Genomic DNA, 24,274 nt, shown 5'->3' with positions numbered 1-24,274 from the left:
ATATAGAGTATAAAAGGCCAATAACATAGAACCAAAATAACGATCAAACTATACCTTTAGATTTGTGATTAGTTTGAAAAATACAACTAGCTGACAATAAAATCAAACAAAAAATACACGAGCATGCTGTGTAAGGACCTACAAAGAAAAGCCTTCTCCGTTTATACATACGGCCCCGACGCTCACCAAACTTGAAACTTTAGTTCCGTTAAGCATTATTACCCAAATACGAATATTTACATTTATGTTAAGTTATAAGAAAATGTCCTTTTAAAGCTGTGATTAAATAAATAAATAAAAACTTTGGGGTAGACAACTTTTAAAGATTGATCTGAAGTCGTAACATGGTGGCAGTGTACGGATGCTGAAATGGGGAAAACCTCAGATACCAAATCCATGTAACGTCGAAGCTACGTGCAGAGGAGTGTTAAGGGTATTTATGACATTGAGTAATCAGAGACCCCACGTCATTAAATGAGTGTGAGATAATGTTATCCATCACATGGCCTTACATTATCTTATGTCTGTTTCCAAACATAAACTAACCAACAAAATCTCTTCGCTATTATTTCTATCCTTTTTTTCTTTGCCAGCAAATTTTATATATTAATGCTCATTTATTACGCTAATTTTCAAATCATGAATGATTTATTGCTGAAAATATGTTAATTTGATAGATATTTTTTTTATTTAATGTATAAACATAGTGATAGACTGATAGTTTTATGATCAAAGTTTCCTTCACAGCCATTGGTAATGCTCCACCAGAAAAAAAAGCTGAACTATACAGTATGCGCTAAAAGCGTTTAATACGTGTGGGTCCCATTGATCACGTCCAGTTCTTATTTATTTGTTTCCATCTATTAATGGGCCTCGTTTTGGCCCGTTTCCTTCTCCTGGCTGCTCTTTTATCGCTAATAGTATTTTGTAGTTTTTCATAATACTCTGTGGCTTGTATTTAATTTCCTTATTGCCGACAAAAAAAATCTTTATTTCATACACTGGTGTTGTAAATATAACATAACTTGTCAAGGTTGACAAAAGAAAAATAAATACAGGAGTTGGCAAGACAAAAGAACATAACCAAACAAAAGAATAAAAATTATTCGTGAGCTACAAGAAGAATATCAAACATAATCAGAAACTTATTTAAAAAATGGTGGAAGGTAAAATCTATTTATTAAATTTATACACTGTATTAATAGAATATATCAGTTTTGACAACACAAGAAAGGAAAGGTTTGTAGGTTTTTTGTACATACGTATAGGAATAGGAATGTGTAGTCTGCATATACGCTAGTAACTTGGTGGTTTGAATATACAGTTGACAAAAACTCTTTAGTTTTTATGTTAAAGTATACCCTAAGTATTTTGCTATTTTATTTTCCATGAAATGCGGTCGAGGAAAGTGATTTGTTCTTCTAATTATTTTTTAGTCAAATTAAAGAAAGGATTGAAAATCTTATGATGTATAAAATAATTAAAATTTTGAAAATTTGAAACTTGGTATCACCAACATCACAATGACATCATATTTTAATTAATAACTTTGGTGTAAGAAGAAAACAAAATAAGACGAAATGTAAAATGAAATGACTTCCGGGTTTCAGGGTAATGATAATCGCAGAAGATTTTAAACATGAAAAGGGTCAACTTCAGTTTGCAAATTTCATTCTTGTAATCCATAAAGTTTAACTTTCGTTTGCTATTTTCTCGGAAACCATGGCATTAATCATGAAACGAAAAAATATCAAGTTCCGAGGGGTCCAGGACTAAATTTTAGTGGGATTAATATTCTCCTTATTTTTATGCCTTCCACATATATGTTCATGTTTATATAATATGAGAAGCAATACAAAGGATGTGTTAACAAATAAAACAACAACACCAATACGGAGGATATAGACATATATGTGCATGTGTAAATAAGTTGAAAATTATAAGAGAAGCGAAATGCAATAGAAACTAGAAAGGATAGCTAGGTTAAGAAATAAAACAACAGTTGACAAAAAGAAAGAAAGACATAAAACAACAACAATTCGAAGGATATAGTATTTGTTTTGAAGTATAGCGTTTGTTTTGGAGAAGTGTAAATAAAACTACGATATAATTTATTTTTATTAATTGAGAGGTGTATAGACTTACCCAAATAATTCACTTAAACCAAAAGCAGCAATTGCTAATATCAAAACATAAACATAACGTAAATTCCATTCCCAACTGAAATCAAACCAGAGACATAGACTTCAAATGTTTATAAACAACATTTCATCGCATCTTAGTTAATTTAACATAAGTTTTTACATATACTTATGTATTTATACGTTTTTGTTGCTACACTACCGTTGTTCCAAATGTTAACATTTAGACATGTATTAAAATTAATTCCAAACATTAAACAACTAGACTAATGCACTGTTAATATAAATTGATAATATTCATCACAAAAAAGTTTCAAATAACCAATTGCAGTTTAGGATAAGTTATATACTTGAAGAGTCTTATCATGAGCTGGATTTTGAATATGAATTTGGCAATCTACATAGGAAAACCTATAGTTTGGTTAGCTTGTCTCTTGAAATATAGAAGTGATTCATATGATATATATCTGCTTAAAATCAAGTTAGGTGAAAATAGTTAATGAGTTGGGTCGTATATACATGCAGAGAATGCTTCACGGTGCTGAGGATTAAGTGTTAATGGTGATCTAGTAATATAACGTAAAGAAACAATGCTGCAAAAGAAAAAAAGAACAGGACAATGAAAAAAGTCTGTATGACGATTTCCTTGATAATACACATACATAATATTATACCGTGAGATTTATATACAAAACAATCCATTCATGTGATATTATTACAAACTATATAGTTTAAATTAAAGGTGTGCACGAAGCTGATATGCAGAATTTTAAGGATATTCGTGATCTGTTCCGCAGATAAATTGATTTTCAGATTTGATTTGATAGGTAACTTTTCGGATATTTGGCGTTCCGGATATCCAGAAAAATTTGGATAATTTACTAGATATCTGATTCAATATGTTTATTTTATTTTAGTTTTAAAAATAAAAAATGATATAAATAACATATTTAATTACAAAATTATAAAAGCTACATACTTTTTAAAAAATCAATAACTAAATAATTAATTTAGTGAATTAAAATATCATAAAACTTATATAGAGATATATATTATATATATATAACAGATCGTATCGGATATCCGTTTTAAAGAATATTAATATTTGTGATTTGATTCGTCTTTGACGGATCTCGAACTTTTGAATTTGTTTCGATTTGTAAAGTCACTAATATCTAGATTTTTCGCATCAAATTAAAACGAATAACAGATCAAATCAAAATTTTCAGATATTTTACCCACCCCTAGTTTAAATGGCCACTATCCCAACTATCACATAATCTACGCAATAAAAATATTTAACTTTTTGGTGAAATTTTGTTTGAAATTTATCACTCCCATTTTTATGTCGAAATAAAAAAGACGTTTACTACTCTGTTTACTAACTATTAATGAAAAATAAGGTCGCTTAAATCTTGTCTGGTATTTCATGTTCAATATTGTATACTTCTAATATCGGAAAGAAATATAAAATTAAATAAATTAGAGATATTTTCCAGTTATAAACAGATTCCATCTATTTTTAATTCAAATCAGATTCCACCTATTTTTAATTTAAATATTACAGAAGCAATCTAAAATAATGGAAAAATGTTTGATTTGGTACATAATTTTCCGTCATTTGTGTACTCTGCATATAAGTTCACATTGCACCTGCTCATGTTTATCTCTCTCTATATATTTCATTAATATCCTCCTCAAGCTTGCAAGTCTCTCTCTCTCTCAGCGACATGGATAGTCCAACGAGCATACGCGGTAAACCTCCTCCGGAGACTCTCTCCCCGTGCGGTAGCCAAAGACGGAGGAGCAGCTGCGACTCCAACTCACCGGAATTCGAGTTCTGGCGTCTAACAAACTCTTCATTCCTTCAAACCGAGTCAGATCTTCTCTCCGCCGACGAGCTTTTCCACGACGGCGTTCTTCTCCCTCTTCACCTCCTCTCCATCAAATCCGAGCCTCAACCCGACCCGAATGTCTCGGAGTGCGAACCGGATCCATCTCCTTCGACCGATGCTTTGATCACAGAGCAGAAAACCGAACCGGAACCGGAGTTAGGATCCGAGTTGACCCGTGAACCGACGGTTTCGAAGCGGTGGAGAGATATATTCAAGAAGACCGAACATAAACCTGTCGGGAAGAAAGAGAAGGTGAAAGATAACAAGAAGAAAGAGAAGAAGTCCGGTTCGGGTCAAGGTTCAGGTTCGGGCTCAGGAGCGGAGCTGAATATCAACATTTGGCCGTTTTCAAGAAGCAGATCCGCTGGTAACAACGTGACCCGACCCAGAATGTCGTTTGGAGCTCCGACGACCCGGAAAGTCAGCAGCGCGCCGTGTTCCCGTAGCAACTCCACCGGTGAGTCAAAGTCAAGGAAATGGCCGAGCAGTCCCGGTCGTAACGGCGTGCATCTTGGTCGGAACAGTCCGGTTTGGCAAGTCCGACGTGGAAGTGGAGCTCCGACAGGGAAAACGATATCCGAGTCGGTGGGTCGGGTTTCGGGTAAAAGGGAAGTTCCCGAGGCGCGTAGGGGTAAAACTGGAATCGAGAGCAATAAAGCAAAAGTCATAAACTTGAACGTGCCTATGTGCATCGGTTATCGGAGCCGGTTAAGCTGCAGAAACGACCAGAGTGGAAGTAATAACATTGGGAGTGATGATAATATCGCCAATGTTAATAATCCCAATCCTAATGGTTTATTTGGCTTTCGTAATCTTTTCGTTAAGAAGGTTCATTGACTTTTGTATTATAGTAAAAGCCCTATTAATAGTCTCAAAGGGTCTATTTTTATTTTTTAATTTGCTACTTTTGCTGTTAGTACGATGTGTGGATTTGGGCAAATATTCGTGTTTGCTTATTATCATGTAAATTAAGAAGATAAAGCTTTCTAATATAAAATGTTAATCTAAGTGTGTAACTAATTTTCTCAATTTTTATGGGTTAGTTTCATGACAAAGTTTGTCCAAAAAAAAAAAAAAGTTTCATGACAAAGTAAACTAGTTAAGTGTAGATGTAATTTTCTATCTGCTACAAAACTACTAATCTACTGGAGGTAAATGGTCTTTGCTAAAACTTCAATCGTATAATGAGGAAACAAATTACTAATTTATGATGGGACGATTTGTAATTTTAAGTTCACTATCCAAGAAAGGTATTGTGTAACACCAGCCTTAAAATTTCAATCAAAAACTACTGGATGACAAAAAAAAAAGGTTTTGGGTTTGGTTGAAAGTTCACCATCAGTCCATCAACATACCCAAACTGTTTATTCCCAGTCTGTTTTTTCGGGAGAAATTGCATTAATACAAAAGTCTAACAATAACTACCCAACTACACAAACACGGTTGATCAATGTCGAATATTGTCCGTCTCTCCAATTTTATTGTTGCACAAACATCAAACAGTTTGTTACAATAAACCATGAATGAATCCCATGTCAGAACTGAATATATTCAAAGCATATTGATACGATTCAATGAGTTAGGTTCGCTCTCAACCAAATTGGATGGTCCTCTTCAAGTCTTGATTTTTTTGAACAAAAAATCCTCTTCAAGTCTTATGTTCATACTAAAACAAATATGTAAGTTAAAACATACAAATTGTGTTTCAAAAAAAAAAAAAAAAGGTTAAAACATACAATAACTAAATTACTGTGTCAAGACAATTTGTTATAAAATCACCACTTGTACTGGGTCCTTGGTAATGTTTGGACAACAAATATAAGAAAATATAAGGATATACATCAAATATAAGAAAAGGAAAATACATTTTCTTCCCCTACTATAAGCGAAATTAGGGTATATCATCAATTTATTTTTGATGTTATAAAGTTAACTTTCAATCAGAGTTTTTCTTTATCCTATAAACACTTAATTTTCCTCAACATAACATAGTTGAGGTAAATCATGTAATTTGGGTAAAACTTGGTAAGAACCAACGAGCTCTAGAGAATTGAGCTACAGAACAATCAAAGTTGTGCAGCGGCCCTGTCTTCTTTGTCCTGAGATTAAAAACAAAGATAGAACTTGTGTTATCTCTTTTAACACTGAAATAGATGGAATCTCTAATGAATCCCTCATTGCCGAGCACAGTGATGCCTTGATCCAAAAGCATTGACTCGTCTCCCAAAGAAGTAACCAGTTTGTGATTCGTCAGGAATCCTGGTGAACAAATCTTGATAACCCGGAAAGACCATGTTTCAGACCTCGACCTCCACCATTTTTCAGCCTTGAAGACTTCTCCTCTTACCGTGACTACAAGTTTTGTCGGAACAACAAGACCTAAACGTAGTCTTTCCACAATAACACTGCACTGAAAGATTTGTTGTGGAGTCTCTTCAGATAAATCAAAGATTAAGAAACAACCAGACAAGCTTAAGAAGTAAAGCTTGGATTCCTTGTAAACCACGTCAACACAGCCTGAGGTATTGGTAAGTTGAGTCCAGGAGGTGTCTCTCTTCTTTGAATAAACAACACACAAGTCTCGAAGTCCCCATAGAACAACATAATCATTGGTTCTCTCATCAATCCAAAACACTGGGTTCGTATACTAATACCTTTGTAGACCTTTTCGTTGGGACTTGTAGTGCGCAACTCATAACCATCTAGGGTTCTCTCTACTTTTACCATTCCAAGCTGTGACTCCACGGAAGGTAGATTGATTCTCTCGTCGGTAAAGAGATTCACAACGTAGAGACTACGTAGAGGGTTTAGCATCAAGAGCCAGCTTCCATAGGTCGATATACAAAAACTCTTTGCAAATTACAAACCAAGATCTTGTGTCTTGTAACGTTTGTCTCTTTCCTCTGGATTGAACAACGTGCATGGATAATTGTTGTTGTTTTCGTCGTCTTCAGGGAAGAGAATCAACCAATGGATCTGACTTTTGGGGATGTGGACGCATTGCCTCGAAGAGGCGTGCCAAGACGAACATACGGCTTTAACTCGTTGGAAATTAGCAAAGTTGAGACGTTCGAAGATAGATATCAAGAGATCTTGAGGAAGGTCTGACCATAATTCGGGTGTGTCTTTTCCTCTGAGATTGTCATGAGAATCAGGTTTCTGCTTCTCCTCCATCTCCACGACAGAAAAAGAGAGATGTTACAATCAGATCGAAGCAATTAAATGTCGTTTTGCCTCTCCAACAACCTAAACTATAGGAATACATTGGTTTTCTAAAATTTATTTATCTTACCGAACTATGTGATATTTTGAACAGCCCAATTCATATGAAATTTTTTAAATGCATAGAGTTTATAAGTTTAATGACTATCGCGTAATTTATAGAATTTCTATGGTAACTACTAACTAGAAACGCTAGCATGTAATCATATCAATAATAAGAGTGAAACAGCATATTGAAGAGGAAAACTTAACTGAGATCAATCATGCCTTGGTGAAACTTGGTAAAAACCATCCATCACTGGAGAGTTGAAGAGACGAGCAATCAAATTTGTGTAGTTGCTCCATCTTCCGCCTCTCAAGATTGAAGAGAAAGATATCATTTGTGTTCTTGTCACTACTACTACTGAAATAGATACAATTCTTGTTGATCCCCTCATCGGCCAGTACAGTGATACCTAAATCCAAAAGCAATATTGCCTCGTCTTCCAAGGAATAAACTCGTTCATATTTCTTAAACAACCCTAATGAGTAAACTTGTAGAGACGAAATAACCAGGTTCTAGACATACGTCGACTTCTTATAAACATCTCAACCTTGAGGTGCCGGTGGTAGTGGTGGTGGAGCAGGAGAAACTGGATCCAGCTGCGGTTGACGTGTCCTAACTTCTTGACCATTCAGTGAGCATTATTTACTATCAAGACCTTTTCCAAAAGGATCGATGACTTCAGTAGTTTATGTTTCCCACAACAATTCAGATTTGTGAATTTCTCATTGATGTGCATGGCTATTGACATAGAAAATTCAACTCGATCCTGATTTAGTCCACAAATCATATCTTCGGTATAAAAGGGATGGATCTCTAAGCTATGCTAGTACTAGCTCCCCTTCCATACAAACATGTAAGTTATGCTTATAGCGGACAAACAATATCGCTTAGATCACTAATATGAATCACATCGAAGGAAACCAAGCTATAAAACAGAGAGTATCATTAACTTACTTGCCGAGCGCATAAAAAAATATGGAAAATGGAAACAGTTTAGCTTAGAAGAATCTTTGTTCATTGTCGATGCATACAACAATAATAGTCCTGAATCATATCTTATTTACGTTGATGTGTTGTTTTTGTCTTCAACGAGGATCTACCCTAGTAATGGACGCATTATCATCTGAACAAAGAGCAGACATATCAATAGATGGACCTGCTCTCCCTACTTGTTCATGCCTGCTTCGGAAGAAAAATCCAGGTGGTCGAGGTACGGCAAGAGAAATCGAACTAGTGGTGAGCATCTGGACGATTTCTGACATAGTTGGACGATCTTCAGCTTCTTCTTGAACACACAATAAAGCGATATGGATACACCTGGTAATTTCGTTTGTTTCATAGTTATCTTGAAAGGACGGATCCATCAGCTCTAACCGTGATCCATTGCTCCAGAGTCTCCAAGCCTATTGAACAGATTAATAATAACAACTTTAGCCATCATGAAGAAAACATAAAAAAGGGAAGTCTAAAGGCTCTATACTCACATATGTAACCAAATTGCCAGCAGTACCATCCATTTGAAAGAGGCTACTGTTCCTCTTGCCGCTTATAATCTCAAGAACTAAAACCCCAAAACTATACACATCTGATTTCATAGAGAATTGGCCATACATGGCATACTCTGGAGACATGTAACCACTGCCACAATACTTGAATGTTGAGTCAACATAAACATATAGCAGTCTAGAGAAGCAATAAGGGGAAGACCAAAAACTTACTAGGTTCCAACTACTCTTCTTGTATTGGCTTCTGTTTGGTCTATTCCAAAAATTCTTGCCATTCCAAAATCTGCAACTTTGGGGTTCATATCGGCATCCAAGAGGATGTTACCCGCTTTGAGGTCACGATGTATGATTGTGAGTCGTGAATCTTGATGAAGATATAGAATCCCTCTAGCGATTCCTCCAATGATTTTATATCTTTTTGTCCAATCTAGCTGGCTTTGCATCGTAGAGTCTACTCATGCATGTTTAAAATAGTCAAGCAATTAAAGAATGCAATTTGAAAATATTTTAGGCTAATTATTGAACTTAACTGACCAAAAAGGAAGTAATCAAGGCTTTTGTTGGGCACAAACTCATATACAAGTATCTTTTCTTCTGCTTCCAAACAAAACCCAAACAGCCTTACCAAATTTCTATGCTGAAGCTTTGCCACAACAACAACTTCGTTTTCGAACTCTCTTTCACCTTGTCCTGATATCTTTGATAGCCTCTTCACCGCAACTTGTACTCCACTAGGAAATGTTCCCTACAAGAGTACATTATTTTAAGATTAATAGAACTCTCTGTCAAAATAATCATGAAAATGAAGTACTCAAATGCAACTCTATAAATTTTAAAATTCGTTACACAATAAATATTTAGGGTTTCAATAGGTTTCCATGGTATATTCATAGTTCGGTTTATATATTGGTTAAAAGCGTAGAAGGATTTTAGTAATAAGCACACCAACTAAAGATGGATCTAAGAAAATCCATCAACTACTTATTAAACGAAGAAACTCTTCAACTTAATATCTGTAAATGTCACCCATTCTGACTAAAATGTCGTCAAAGATAAATGAAGACCGTTAAATGAAAACCTTTCAAGTAAAAATTAGTTAGTTGATGAGTTTTGTTATTCAAAACCTGTAAAGAACTCATGTTTCAATAACACCATAACTTTTAAAAAATTAGCGCATATATTTAGCATATATGGAGGAATATTTATGCAGTGGATTAATACCTTGTAGACTTGGCCAAAACCACCTTGACCGAGTTTGTTGCCTTCGGAAAAATTATCCGTTGCTGCCTCGATTGCCTTAAAATCAAACTGAAGTGAGCCTGCAGTTGTAATATCGTCCCTATCTGTCGAAACAACTTCATCAGCTTAGTTAAGGAAAAAAACACAGAAGGATATTCATTCGAACTGAGACGATAGATTATCACTGGACTACTGGAGCCTTTACCAGCCAGTGGTTCAGTCTCATAAACTGCCCCTTTTCTCTTTGCCCGGAAACTGAAAACAGCTACTAGAAGCAGAAAAATAACAGTGATTGGAACAACAACAGCGATGATTATGACAGAGGAGTTTCTGCCTTCTCCTGTATCGACAAAAAAAAAATGGGAACCGTTGTTCTAGCAAATCTTAAAAAAAAGTTGCGTTTAAAATAATATGTAATTAAAGGAATAGAAAAAATGATCAGACCCGGCCTTGGTGGCGGAGGTGTTGGAACGTCGGTTTCATCGTAAAACTTGTAAGGCTCGAATCTTGAATTACAGCTCGGCACAAGAACTCTTCCCCCAACGCTGTCAATGGGCAATCGATTGATGGTCCAATTTAGACAGTGGAAACATTCTTGGCTCGTCAGATCAGGAGTGCACTGAACCAGTCCGAATAGAGTCTGGGAATTGGCGAAGGCATTTACAGTATCGAATTTTCGAGAACTGTTCGATGCAAAGGTGGCGGCTTGGTTCATCGTGGATAAGAGCAAGTCTCTGAACCCAGTTTGGTTCGATGTAATACGCTCGCCGTTAGACATGTGATGTTCTCCACTGGTGTTCAGGGTCGAGAGTATATTCCCGTTAGAGTATCTGAGCATACACTTTTCGTAATAGAGCGTCACTTCTCTCTCGTTCGGACACCTCTTTAACGTGTCGTTGACGGCAAAAGAGATGCATCTACGGCAAACTTCCTGCATGACATCTCCGCGGCAGAGGAAAAGTCCGGTGACTCCGTCGGGGGCTTGCCCGGTGGTGGCGTTTTGGAAACCGGTGGAGTAAGAGGCGTTGGGAGAAGAGAGAGAAGACAAAAGGGTTCTGAGATTGGTGTAGTAAGTGCTGTTTCTGGTGAAAGTTGTGGTGTTTGGACAGACATGGTATGTATAAGTGGGATCTTGAGCAGAAGCTCTGAAGCTTGTGAGAAAGGAGAAAAGGAAGAGGAACACGAAAGTGGAACAAGAAGACATGATCACCTGCGAATCTATACGATATATATATAGTCTATGACAGATTAACGTGAACCAGAGGATGGTTCTTTTGACGAGTGACGAACAAAAGTCTCCTCCAGAATAAGCGATCTTGTAAATGTAAGACGCTTCTTGTTGTTGTTGTGTAGGAGAGAACTCAAGGTTGCGAGGAAGGTGAAAAGGAAGAGAGAAGAACCAAAGATAAACTTTGTTCAAAAAAAAGAACTCAAGGTTATGACTTCTGATCCATCTGAAGACATACTGGTCGACCAAGCGATTATTATAACTCAAATAATACCATTTTGATATACTAGTCAAATATAATTTTTTTTGAGGAAGTCAAATACTTACTTTTCTAAATTTTACAATCTGATACTGAATCATTCTTGAAAAATTAGCATTATTTTCAAAATTTTCTTTGTTTGGACTTTGTCATAGATTTAGGTTAGTCCAATTAGTAATTAATTATACCGAGAGTAGACGTGCATGAACCGGAGTTTTAGCAGTGCAGAAAATCCTAGAGAGAAAACGATTTGTCTTCATTTAAATCCAAAACACTATTATTTCTTTAGCGTATGTAAGTCATAATTTTTCTTTTAACATTGGCCGAAAATACTAAAGAATAAAGATCTATTAACGTCCATTTGCCGAAAATAGTAAAAGATCTCCATGCTTTTTTTTTTTGACAAAGGATTTTCTTGAATTAATAAAAAGTCAACACAAATATTATAAAGAAGGAGAAAGTTTAAGGGAGAAGAGATTAATGTTTGATTTAATCTAATGAAAGCTTTTAAAAACTTAAAAGCTGAGAGAGGTGAAGAAGGATGACAAAAGGAAACAATGTCTCAGCCATGGCCAACCTGAGTCCTGCATTTTTTGAGAAGGTTTTATTGGTTTACCTCACTGGGATTTTGGCGGTGATGCGTGATATCTTGCATATTTACATTGTTTTATCCATTTATTCATATGCATTTTCATCATATAGATTAGGACTTAGCCATGTCTAGGTTGCATTTTGCATGCATATGTCTCTATCAGGTATTTGAGTACCACATGGAGTTTCTGGAGACATTTGGGTGCATTTGGAGCTCGAAAGGAGGTGATTAGAGTGATCTTTGGACGAGCACTGCTGGAGCGACCTCTCGGAGCGACGGCATGAGGTCGCTGTGCACCACATTCCGGAGCGACTCATCCAGAGCGACTGCACAAGGTCGCTCGCGTTTTCACGTCTGGAGACACACATTTACACCTCGGAGCGACCTTCCAGAGCGACGTGCTGAAGTCGCTCCCGAAGCTCAGAGCGACCATACCAGAGCGACAGGGAGAAGTCGCTCGCGTTTTCATCACCCGGAGACGCGAGAACGAGCCCGGAGCGACCTCTCGCAGCGACACAGCGAGGTCGCTCCCGAAGCCTGGAGCGACTTGTCGGAGCGACGGGCTGAGGTCGCTCCGTGTTTTGTTTCTGCTCGAACTTGTGATTTCTCAAGGGCATTTTGGTCATTTCATTATGCACGTTTTTATTTTCTAAACCTATGTTTTATTACTCTGTAAGCCACCAGGAGGCAGATCATCTTTGTTTTTAGAAAAACCACCAAAAAACCTTTGGAAAGTGATCTCTTTGAATCAATTGATCAATTTTGTTATTGAAATTCTGTGTTCCTTTTATTTCTTGTATTTCTCTACATGATTAATCTGAAATCCAACATGGGTTTAAGAGGGATCATGGAGATTAGTGAGTAATCACCTTTTGAATTCATGGGTTAGGGAGATTAAGGGTGATTAGGTTAGAACTAGGATGTTTTAGTGTAGATCATTCATATTTCCTTGCTAGTAGAGTGAACATAAAGCATCTTCTGAGTTGGCCACTCAATTGTTGATCCTTAGGCATTTCTCACCCGAAAGGTGTTCGATGAAATGCCCGAGACAACTCTCCTAGGCTTTTAGCATGCTCTGCCAAAGACATTTGTTGTTAGAGATGCTAAGATAGCTAATAGACTTGTTAGTAATGATTGCTTTCATATATTCAACCAAAGACATTTGATGTTTGAATTGTGTTTAGTAAATGAACATTCATCTAGACATAGAGTTTGTTTAGGATTGCGTCTAAGCTTAAGGTTAATAGATTGATTGATCGTTTGCCATCTTTAGTTCGAAACTTGATCACCCGAGGTCTAATCCCTATATCCATGAGTTCTCTTTTCCAATAGTTAAGAAAGTATCATTTAGTTATTCCTTTTAATTAGTCATAGTTTAAAAACCCATCTAAATCATTGGTTGCACTTAGATTAAGTGATTACTTGCATTCTCGGTGCTTTGATATCTCTCAGAACTGGTTCGACAATCATTTATACTACAACATTTGTCTTAGGAGCCTTGAAAACTCCTAACATCAAATTGGCGCCGTTGCCAAATTCTGAGTAGATTTAAACATTGAGATTTAGTCAATTGCTTGAGACTAAGTCATTTTTATTTTCTTTTGTTACTGACTCTTCTTCACCTCCCTTTAATCTACAGGTGTATGAACTTGAGGAGCAGGGGTCCATCAAACCTAGTTCCAAGAGCAGCAGACATCAGAGCTTTAGAGAGAGAGTGTACTAGAAAGAGAAGAGAAGAAGAACATCAGGCTCAATTGCAGAGACTGAACACTGACATGGGAGACGTTCATCAAGAAGATGCAGGCGTCAATGGCGCTAACAACAATGGCCCACCTAACCAACAGCGAGCAGCTCGACCCATTGGCACTTACGACCGTCCAAACATTCATGGTCATAGATTGGGAATCCGAGCACCCGCTGTGGCAGCCAACAACTTTGAGATCAAGTCAGGACTCCTCAACGTGATCGAGAACAACAAGTATCATGGCTTAGCTCTAGAGGATCCATTTGATCACTTGGACAGGTTCGACAGCTATTGTGGGTTGTCAAAAACCAATGGTGTGTCCGAAGATGCCTTAAAGCTCAAGCTATTCCCTTTCTCTTTGGGAGATAAGGCACGTCAGTGGGAGAAGTCTCTACCCAGCGATTCCATTACCACTTGGGATGACTGCAAGAAAGCATTCTTGGAGAAGTTCTTCTCTACTTCAAGAACTGCTAAGCTGAGAAACGAGATCTCCAGCTTTCAACAGAAGGGCTTGGAAGGTTTCAGTGAAGCCTGGGAGAGATTCAAGGGCTATCAAGCTCAATGCCCACACCATGGTTTCTCTAAGGAGAGCTTGCTGAGCACATTCTACCGTGGTGCTCTCCCTAAGTACAGAGCCAGACTGGATACAGCTAGTAATGGGTTCTTCTTGGGGAGAACTGAGGAGGATGCAGAGGAGCTGGTTGACAACATGGTTAAGAGCGATGCAGTCTACAGTGGAGACCACGACAGAAGCAGTAGAACTGAGGATAAGCAAACGAGGAAGGAGTTGAAAGCTCTACAGGATAAGATAGACATCCTCCTTGCTGATAAAGCTACCCAAGAGCAGCTGCACTTTGTCGGCAACCCAAGCCAAGAGACACCAGCTATTGTCCATGAAGTTGAGGGTTTGGAAGGTCAGGAAGAGCTGTGTTTCATCAACAACAATGGTAGCTGGTACAAGAAAGAACCCAACTTTCAGTACAACAACTACCAACAGAAGTCCTATTCCAACAACCAGCAGAGTGGTTATCAGCCTCGGAACAATCAGCAAGGCAGCTATCAACCTCAGCAGAACCCTCCTCCTGGTTTCAACAACAAGGGCAACCATTCTTCCCAACAACAATCTAATCCCTCTACCTCCACTCCTCAAGTCAGCAGCACTGATGCTCTACTGAAACAAATCCTGGAGTCTCAAACAAGAAGTGAGAAGCATATTGGCTATGAGTTGAAGAATCTTCACTCAAAGATTGATGGGAGCTACAATGAGCTCAACAACAAGTTCAGAGCTTTGGAGAACCAGTTTGCTGCCATGAACACTCAACAAAATCGCCAACAAGGTTCTCTACCTGGAAAATCTGAGCAAAACCCCAAGGAAACCATGAAAGCTATCACTCTCAGGAGTGGTAAGGAGTTACCTCAGAGAACTCTCACCAAGGATGCTGAGAAACAAAGTGAGGGGGTTGCCATCACCATAGATGATGAAGTGGTGATTGTTGATGAGAAGATCAATGACGAGATCTTGGAAAAGATAGTGGAAGCAAAAGGAAAAGGAAAGGTTGGAGAAGAGAAGAAAACAGTTAAAGATGGTGAAGTCGTCACTCCTGCAAGTGAAAACTCTTTTGTTCCTCCTGCTTATGAACCCAAGCTTCCATTCCCAGGTCGATTCAAGAGGCAGCTGCTAGAGAAGTACAAAGCTTTGTTTGACAAGCAAATGAGTGAAGTCCAAGTCACAATGCCCATTATAGATGCTTTCATGCTGATCCCTCAATACAGCAAGTTCCTCAAAGATGCTGTAGCTGCAAAGAAGAAAGAGATGGAGGGCATGGTGATTCTCACTCATGAGTGCAGTGCTATCATTCAGAGACTGGTCATTCCAAAGAAGCTAGAAGATCCTGGATGCTTCACATTACCTTGCGCTCTTGGGCCTATGGTATTTGATAGATGTCTCTGCGATTTGGGAGCCAGTGTCAGCTTGATGCCCCTATCTGTTGCTAAGAAGCTGGGTTTCACTCAGTACAAGAAGTGTAGACTTTCTCTGGTATTGGCTGATCGTTCAGTGAAGTACCCTGTGGGTATCTTAGAGGACCTCCCAGTGATGGTTGGAAATTATGAGATCCCTACAGACTTTGTGGTGCTTGAAATGGGTGAAGAAGCTCAAGATCCTTTAATCCTTGGAAGACCTTTCTTAGCCACAGCAGGAGCTATTGTTAATGTTAAAGAAGGCAAGATTGATCTCCATCTGGGTAAAGGGCACGTTCTGCATTTCGACATCAAGGAAGTAATGAGGAGGCCAACAGTTCAAGGACAAGTGTTCTACATCGAAGAGATGGATGCCCTTGCTGATGAACTCCTTGAAGAGTTGTCACTAGAGGACCCTCTACAGCATGCTTTAACTGTAGAGAAAGAGGCTGAGGTGATTGAGAACCTGGAGAGTACTGCCTATGGGATGATGCTGGATTCACACCAGGCGTTTTTCAGTAAGGACCAGTACGAGGAGCTTCCACAGATGGTTCACCAACAAGTCTCAGTCACTCAACGAGAGGACAACCAGCAGGATGACTGGAGTGAACTAAAGGCACCTAAAGTGGAGCTTAAACCTCTTCCCCATGGTGTAAGGTATGCATTCCTTGGTCCTAATGAAACTTACCCTGTCATTGTGAGTAGTGAACTTACTGAGAATGAGCTATCTGAACTTTTGAAAACACTTAAAAGATTTAGAAAGGCAATAGGTTACTCACTAGATGACATCAAGGGGATATCACCCTCTTTGTGCATGCATAGGATACATCTTGAGGATGAATCAATGACTTCTATCGAGCATCAAAGAAGGTTAAATCCTAACCTGAAGGATGTTGTAAAGAAAGAGATTCTTAAACTCCTAGATGCTGGTGTTATTTACCCTATCTCAGATTCTAAATGGGTATCACCTGTGCATGTTGTACCAAAGAAAGGTGGTATCACTGTGATCAAGAATGACAAGGATGAATTGATACCAACAAGAACCATCACAGGTCATAGAATGTGCATTGATTACCGAAAACTAAACTCTGCATCTAGAAAGGATCATTTTCCACTACCATTTATTGATCAGATGCTTGAGAGACTTGCGAATCACCCATTCTATTGTTTCCTTGATGGATACTCAGGATTTTTCCAAATCCCCATACATCCCAATGATCAAGAGAAAACGACATTCACATGTCCCTATGGCACCTTTGCATATCGAAGGATGCCATTTGGTCTATGTAATGCTCCAGCTACCTTTCAAAGGTGCATGATGTCAATTTTCTCTGATCTGATTGAGGATGTTGTGGAGGTATTCATGGATGATTTCTCTGTCTACGGATCTTCGTTTTCTGCTTGTTTGTCAAATTTGTGCAGGGTCCTACAGAGATGTGAAGACACCAACCTTGTGCTGAATTGGGAGAAGTGTCACTTCATGGTCAAAGAAGGGATTGTGCTAGGACACAAGATTTCAGAGAAGGGGATTGAGGTAGATAAAGCCAAAATCGATGTTATGGTTGGTCTGCCTCCACCAAAGACAGTGAAAGACATCCGGAGTTTTCTTGGTCATGCTGGATTCTACAGGAGGTTCATCAAGGACTTCTCCATGATCACTAGACCTTTGACCAGGTTGCTGTGCAAGGAAGCTACCTTCAGTTTTGATGTGGAATGTCTACAAGCTTTCAAGAAGCTGAAGGGTGAACTCGTTAGTGCCCCAATTGTCCAGCCACCTGATTGGGATCTCCCTTTTGAGATCATGTGTGACGCCAGTGACTATGCTGTGGGAGCTGTTCTGGGGCAGAAGAAAAATGGCAAAACCCATGTGATCTACTATGCCAGCCAAACCCTCAATGATGCTCAAATGAGGTATGCCACAACAGAGAAGGAGATGCTGGCAATTGTTTTTGCCTTTGAGAAGTTCAGGAGCTACTTGGTGGGGTCTAAAGTCATTGTCTACACAGATCATGCCGCCTTGAGACACCTTTTGGCCAAGAAGGATGCAAAACCCAGGCTTTTGAGGTGGATCCTTTTGCTCCAAGAGTTTGACATGGAGATCAAGGACAAACCTGGAGTTGAGAATGGAGTAGCTGATCATTTGTCCAGGTTGAGGATAGAGTCTGGTGTCCCTATTGACGAAGGACTTCCTGAAGAGCAGATCATGGCTATCGAAGGAGTGATAGCAGTTTGTGAGACTGGTAGGAAGCTGGAAGAGGTCAAAGCAACAGAGGAGAAAGAACCTTGGTATGCTGATCTGGTTAACTACCTAGCCACAGGGAGAGAACCTTTGAATCTTGTAGGCTATGCCAAGAAGAAGTTCTACAAGGATGTGAAAAGATATTACTGGGACGAGCCCTACCTCTACATTCTCTGCAAAGATCAGCTTTATAGGAGAGTGGTTGCAAATGAGGAGATTGATGGGATCCTTGCACAATGTCATGGATCATCCTATGGAGGACACTTTGCCACCTTCAAGACAGTTGCAAAAGTATTACAAGCTGGATTCTGGTGGCCACACATGTTCAAGGATACACAAGCCTTTGTTTCGAAGTGTGATTCTTGCCAAAGAAGAGGAAACATCACCAAGAGGAATGAGATGCCTCAAAATCCAATCCTTGAAGTTGAAGTGTTTGATGTCTGGGGTATTGACTTCATGGGACCATTTCCATCATCTTTTGGCAACAAATATATCCTTGTGGCTGTTGATTATGTCTCCAAATGGGTGGAAGCCATTGCAAGCCCCACCAATGATGCTAGAGTTGTAATCAAGATGTTCAAGAGCATCATCTTCCCAAGGTTTGGAGTCCCAAGAGTTGTAATCAGTGATGGAGGTTCCCACTTCATTAACAAACTGCTTGAGGGACTTCTCAAGAAGAACGGTGTGAAGCACAAGGTGGCAACTCCTTATCATCCCCAAACAAGTGGCCAAGTTGAGATTTCTAACAGGGAGATCAAATCTATTCTGGAGAAGATTGTGGGGATTACAAGGAAGGATTGGTCCAATAAGCTTGACGATGCACTTTGGGCTTATAGGACAGCATACAAGACACCACTGGGCACCACACCTTTCAACCTAGTGTATGGGAAAGCTTGCCATTTGCCAGTGGAGCTTGAGTACAAGGCACTATGGGCAATAAAGTTGCTGAACTTTGACATCAAGAGTGCCAAGGAGAAAAGGCTCTTTCAGCTACATGAGCTTGATGAGATAAGATTGGATGCTTTCGAGAACTCAAGAATCTACAAGGAAAAGACTAAGGCTTTCCATGACAAGAACATCCTGAAGAGAGAGTTTAAAGAAGGAGACCAAGTTCTTCTCTACAACTCTAGGCTGAAGTTGTTTCCAGGAAAGCTTAAGTCAAGGTGGTCCGGTCCTTTCAAGGTCAAGGAGGTTAGACCATATGGAGCAATAGTTTTGTGGAGCACTGATGGAAGAGACTTCACAGTCAATGGACAAAGGGTTAAGCTCTACATGGCTACTGCACCAGAGGAAGATGGGGTTTCAACTCCACTGTCTGATCCTACCCCGGCCTAATCTAAAAGGAGGCAAAGTCAAGCTCGGGACTTAAAACAAGCTCACTTGGGAGGAAATCCCATGCGTATCCTTGTACATATTGCATTGGTATTTCCATTTTTCATCTTATTGCATAAAAAAAAAAAAAAAAAAGAGAGAGAAGTTGTGTGCAGGTGCTTGATCGGTTCATTTTCAGCAGGAGTCGTGCGTGGGAGCGAGGTCTCACAGCGATACCTCAAGGTCGCTCCAGCTGGGAGCGAGGTTTCGAGAGCGACACTCCATGGTCGCTCGCGATTTCGTCGTCGGATCAAGAAAAATCGCCTCAGAGCGAGGTCTCACAGCGAGGCCGAAGGGTCGCTCCAGCTGGGAGCGACATTATGGGAGCGACACCTCGGAGTCGCTCGCGTTTTCGACGAAACGAAGCTCAAAAACTGACCCGGAGCGACGTCCTAGAGCGACACCTTCAAGTCGCTCCAGCTCAGAGCGAGGTTTCGAGAGCGACACTCCATGGTCGCTCGCGATTTCATCGACTCACGACGCGAGGAAATGACGCGGGAGCGACCTCTCCCAGCGACACCCTCACGTCGCTCCCGACCCGGTCCAGGTAAGTTTCCTAACTCTAAACCCCGGTTTGATTCAAGTAAACCGACCCTAGACCACCCTAAACCGAACCAGACGACCCTAAACCTACCCCAACCCTGCGACTCCAACTCTATCCCTCTCCCCTCCTCTCACAAACTCACAAACTCTCTCAAACTCATCCACACCAAAATCCCCAAAACTTTCTCAATTCTCACCCAAATCAACTGCTTCTTCTTTCTAAATCCAAGCTTTCGCCCCTGTAGTCTATTCCTCACCACCCATTCCCATTTCCTTTCATCCAGAGCAAGGTATTGAGTTTTAAAATTCAAATTCGTAGGTCCATGAACCCTAGAATTTGAAAGTCGAAATTTGGTCCTGTTCTTGCTAGATTGTGGTGAAATAGACTAGGGAAAGTTTATCTATCATGTTGGGTTGTTGAATTAATGGTGGAATTGAGTTTAATTTGCACTTTGGCAAAATTAGGGTTCATGGAATTAGGGATTTTTCGAATTTGACCTTAATTGAGTGTGTTTGCGGGTGTACTAGATGCGCTAAGATGTTACATTGTTGCATTGTGTTGAACTTGAGTTTAAACTGAAAAATTCATTTGTTAAGTTCATTCTTGCAAAATGTTCGCTTGCAAAGTCTTCTTTTTCTTCACTTCCATCTACTTATCCCTTTCCAAGTTTGTAACTTTTCAGGTGAAAATGGTTAAGAAGACAAAGGGCAGGTTGGAAGCTGAGAGGCAAGAAGCCGAAAATCAAGAGTTTGCACTAAGAGGAAAGGCTTTAACAAGCGAGCCAACTGGCTCAGGGACGCAGCGGACTGTGCGACAGCAGACGTTGGCTGCAAGGAAATCGAAAGAACACGAGAAGAGGGCAGGGAAAAGTGTAGCAGTTCCCACCCATGAGGAAGGTGAAACTGAGAGTGATGATGAGCCAGCACCTACGAAGAAAGCCAAGATGTCAAAGGGCAAAGGGGTTGCTGTTGATCGAGACAGGGCGAAAACTCCATCTGTAGAGGAGCTGTATGATCATTTGAAGAATGGAGTCACCTGGGCTCCAACCAGGTTCGCCGACCTCAACCTACTGAAGGAGTTGGGTCTAGACTCTGATATTGAGGCAATGCTGGGACATTTGAAGATGCCGAAACTCCTCACCATGGCTTATCCTTTCTACAAGGATGTCACTTGTCAGTTCCTATCCTCTCTTGTGGTCACTTACCACGACACGGCGCATGTGAGGCAAGGATGGGGAAAAATCACGTTCAAGGTCAATGGAAGGGAATACAACATGAACTTCAAGGACATTGGGAGGGTCATGGGGTTCCAAGACCTAGAAGACCACTCACTTCCCAAGTGTGAGAACCTCCCCACAGAGCTTTGGAAGTTGATCACTGGAAACAGGCACTCTACCGGGGCTGACAAGAACTCACACATCCGACACCCGTCTGTACGCTACCTCCACAGATTGCTAGTCCATGCTTTCTACCCACGGAAGCAAGCTGGTAATGTTACTGAGGAAGACATGCGACTGCTCTGTCCGGCTATCCGTCCTTACGCTCAACCTGGAGTGTTACCCCTTCCCAGCACTGATATCTATGCTACCTTTGGGATGGTCAGTTTCTTTGTGGGCCGTCTCGAACACTACAGAGACTGGGCGTGGTACACCACTGATTCGCGCCCAAAGATGGGGATAGGCGGAATGATCACACCACTGCTCCAATTTCTGAATGTTCCCTTGGGAAAGGACGCAGCGGGGCCTAGGTTCATTGATGGCACCTACTTGAGGATTGCCACCTATTTCAGTGGGATGTATGGGAAGGACTACGTCTACCACTACTACTTGCAGGGCAAGCCAGTCGAGGTGGTTCTTCCAAACCGGAACCTGACGAGTTTAGAGATACCAGGAGCTGTCAGCTTCAACATTCCCCAGGAGTACTTTCTCGGAGAACACGGGCCTCTCGATCCAATTCAAGCAGCTTCATCAAGGAGAAGGAGTGTCCCTACGCAACCTGACCCGCCTGTTGCAGACACGTCTGAGCATATCTATGGACCTCCGCGCTACTACTTCAAGCCCCATGACGGAGTCCTTCCCCCTGGAGCTCTCCGTGATGCTCATGACCACATTGGTCGTCTCCAGAGGTGGAACAAAGCTCAGGACAGAACGATAGAAAAGCTGAAGGATAAGTGCAAGGCGCTCAGCAAGACTGTGAAGAAGCAGGCAAAGACTTCAGCCAAGTTCATGAAGAAAGTAGCTGATGTCTTAACTAGGGGAGGAATAGCTGGATGTAGCTCAGCCGATTTCGCTTTCGCGAACACCTCAAACCCCCAGCCCCCACCCCCGCCTGATGCTCTTGGCTTCCCCCTCACTGCTGCGCAGCTTCAGCGTAAGTGGAGGAACCCACCCACTCAGCCTTCCACTTCCGGCAACAAATCCCCATCCCTCGCTTCTTCTGACAGTGAGCACGAGATTGACGAGGTTGAGAGCCAGCCATGGTATGGAGGCTCCGGTTCAGCATCCGGTGGTTACTACACCACCTTCCCTCCTGACGACGACGATGCTGGGGCATCTGCCCCCACCTATTATCCATAGGAGGTACTTCTTTCTCTCCCTTGTATATACCATTTCATTTTTGCATATTAGTTTTCTTCTCGGTATCTCCTTCTTTCTTTGACAACACAGAGACTGTGTAACTCAAGTTTGGGGGAGGTACCAAGCATTTGATCATGTTTGCTTTGATTGTGTTTCATTTGAGTCATGCATTGCCACACCTATTTGCATTTAAAAAAAAAAAAAAGATTTTTCATTTAGTTTGCATCATTTGCACCATTAGGAGAGTCTAGAGCATATAGGTTGCATTCACTTGCATTGGGAGCAATGATTTTAAATGCCTTGTAAAGAACACTACGTTGCACCATTGAGTAGCCTTGCACCTCTCGAAAAGACTTGTATGTTTCGAGCCTTGAAAACTCTTCTTGAAACTTGTTGATTGCTGAAACTCAGTCTTTGAAGCCAACTACAACCTTATTAGAAATGAATGAACTTAATGCTTCTTGCTTAGGGTCCCTTGTGTACTGAGTCATGGCTATACACACTGGAGTTGTCACATCTTTTATGCCAATCTTTTTGACAAACTCTAGTGGTAGACCACTCCCAAAACCTTTCCTTCCTTTTAAGCTTTCATTGTTTGATGAGTGAGGCCTTCTTCGGAAAGTCTTACATGCGCATAATGTTGAGAGTATCGGGAACGACAATGCTTGATCTTCATTTTTGCTAGATTGGACACTCTATTGTCTAGCTATAGGTGGGAGGGTGAGTGTTGTGATCATGATTTGGGAGAAATAAAAAATAAAAAGGATAGACTCTTGTGCTTAAGTGAATTGATTTTCTGGGATAAGTAGAGAACCTCTAGCTCTAGTTTTGAAAAGTCTTGGCCCCCAACCTAAAAAAAAAAAAAAATATATAAAAAAAAAAAAAGAAAAGAAATCGAAAAAAAAAAAAGAAAAGAAAGAAAAGGGGGCTAGCAAAGTTGTTAGGAGCTAAGAAATGTTTTGAGGTTGTAGAAAAATCCCTTGTAGATTTCAAAAAGAAAGAGTTAAAGTTCTTAAGATCTTTTGGTGAGAGATGTGAGTTGGGTTTGACATTTGGGAATGATTGTGTAATGTATGTTTGGGAAAAGGGTAGAACAATGGAGATTGAGCATTGTATGCATGAGTTGGTCCCTTTCTTAGATATATTATGTGCAATGTCAAGGCTACTTGTTTTGAGAGTAAACCACCTTAAAGATCGTATGTTTTGAACCTCTTGAACCACTTGAATAAAAGCCTTCCCTTACCCAACCAAGTGACTTGGACCAACGGACCATTTGCAAGAATTCACCTGATGTTTTGTGCTTAATGAATGTGAGAGTTGGTTGATTTGAATGTGTGGATGCTTGATGATGAGTGTAGGGACAAAAGGATTTGAGATAGGCCTAGAGAAGCTAGAGTGTAATAAGAGAGTGTGCTAATTATATTCGCTAGTTGTGTTTCTTTTGGCTATGAGCTCCCACCTTCAAACCTCTCTCCTTGCAAGTTCTAGAAAGTTCACTTGAGGACAAGTAAAAGAACAAGTTTGGGGGAGTTGATATCTTGCATATTTACATTGTTTTATCCATTTATTCATATGCATTTTCATCATATAGATTAGGACTTAGCCATGTCTAGGTTGCATTTTGCATGCATATGTCTCTATCAGGTATTTGAGTACCACATGGAGTTTCTGGAGACATTTGGGTGCATTTGGAGCTCGAAAGGAGGTGATTAGAG

General features: G+C 40.1%; 3 protein-coding genes and 1 non-coding gene across 5 annotated transcripts; 1 reads left to right on the top strand and 3 right to left on the bottom strand.

Moving 5' to 3' along the window:
* Positions 1-3,708: 3,708 nt before the first annotated feature.
* On the top strand, positions 3,709-5,056 carry LOC103859860. Its single transcript, XM_009137446.3, is given in 2 exon segments — positions 3,709-3,864; positions 3,866-5,056. Coding segments are annotated over 2 exon segments (1,149 nt in total). The 5' UTR covers positions 3,709-3,723; the 3' UTR covers positions 4,874-5,056.
* Positions 4,933-8,001, bottom strand: LOC103864330 (putative F-box protein At4g22170). Its single transcript, XM_009142088.3, is given in 2 exon segments — positions 4,933-6,676; positions 6,679-8,001. Coding segments are annotated over 2 exon segments (1,170 nt in total). The 5' UTR covers positions 7,211-8,001; the 3' UTR covers positions 4,933-6,038.
* A 229-nt stretch (positions 8,002-8,230) lies between these two features.
* Positions 8,231-12,245, bottom strand: LOC103859850 (putative cysteine-rich receptor-like protein kinase 20). Of its 2 annotated transcripts, none has more exons than XM_033281261.1 (7): positions 10,493-12,245; positions 10,221-10,388; positions 10,031-10,173; positions 9,344-9,554; positions 9,023-9,260; positions 8,789-8,942; positions 8,231-8,707 (listed from the first exon to the last, which is right to left on the bottom strand). In XM_033281261.1, exons 1-7 carry the CDS (start codon positions 11,250-11,252, stop codon positions 8,390-8,392), a joined length of 1,992 nt encoding a protein of 663 aa, XP_033137152.1. In that variant the 5' UTR covers positions 11,253-12,245; the 3' UTR covers positions 8,231-8,389. The 2 variants fall into 2 exon arrangements, with proteins under 2 accessions (XP_033137152.1, XP_009135684.2); XM_009137436.3 differs by having other exon boundaries at positions 10,031-10,152; positions 10,254-10,388; positions 10,493-12,244.
* Positions 12,246-14,343: 2,098 nt separating this feature from the next.
* Positions 14,344-14,450, bottom strand: LOC117129076. Its single transcript, XR_004452645.1, has one exon. It is a non-coding gene; the product is annotated as a small nucleolar RNA R71 (small nucleolar RNA).
* Between the last annotated feature and the right edge of the window lie 9,824 nt (positions 14,451-24,274).

The sequence above is a fragment of the Brassica rapa genome, chromosome A01, assembly GCF_000309985.2.
Source record: "Brassica rapa cultivar Chiifu-401-42 chromosome A01, CAAS_Brap_v3.01, whole genome shotgun sequence".
Taxonomy (NCBI): domain Eukaryota; kingdom Viridiplantae; phylum Streptophyta; class Magnoliopsida; order Brassicales; family Brassicaceae; genus Brassica; species Brassica rapa.
This window is presented reverse-complemented; position numbering and strand designations above follow the sequence as displayed.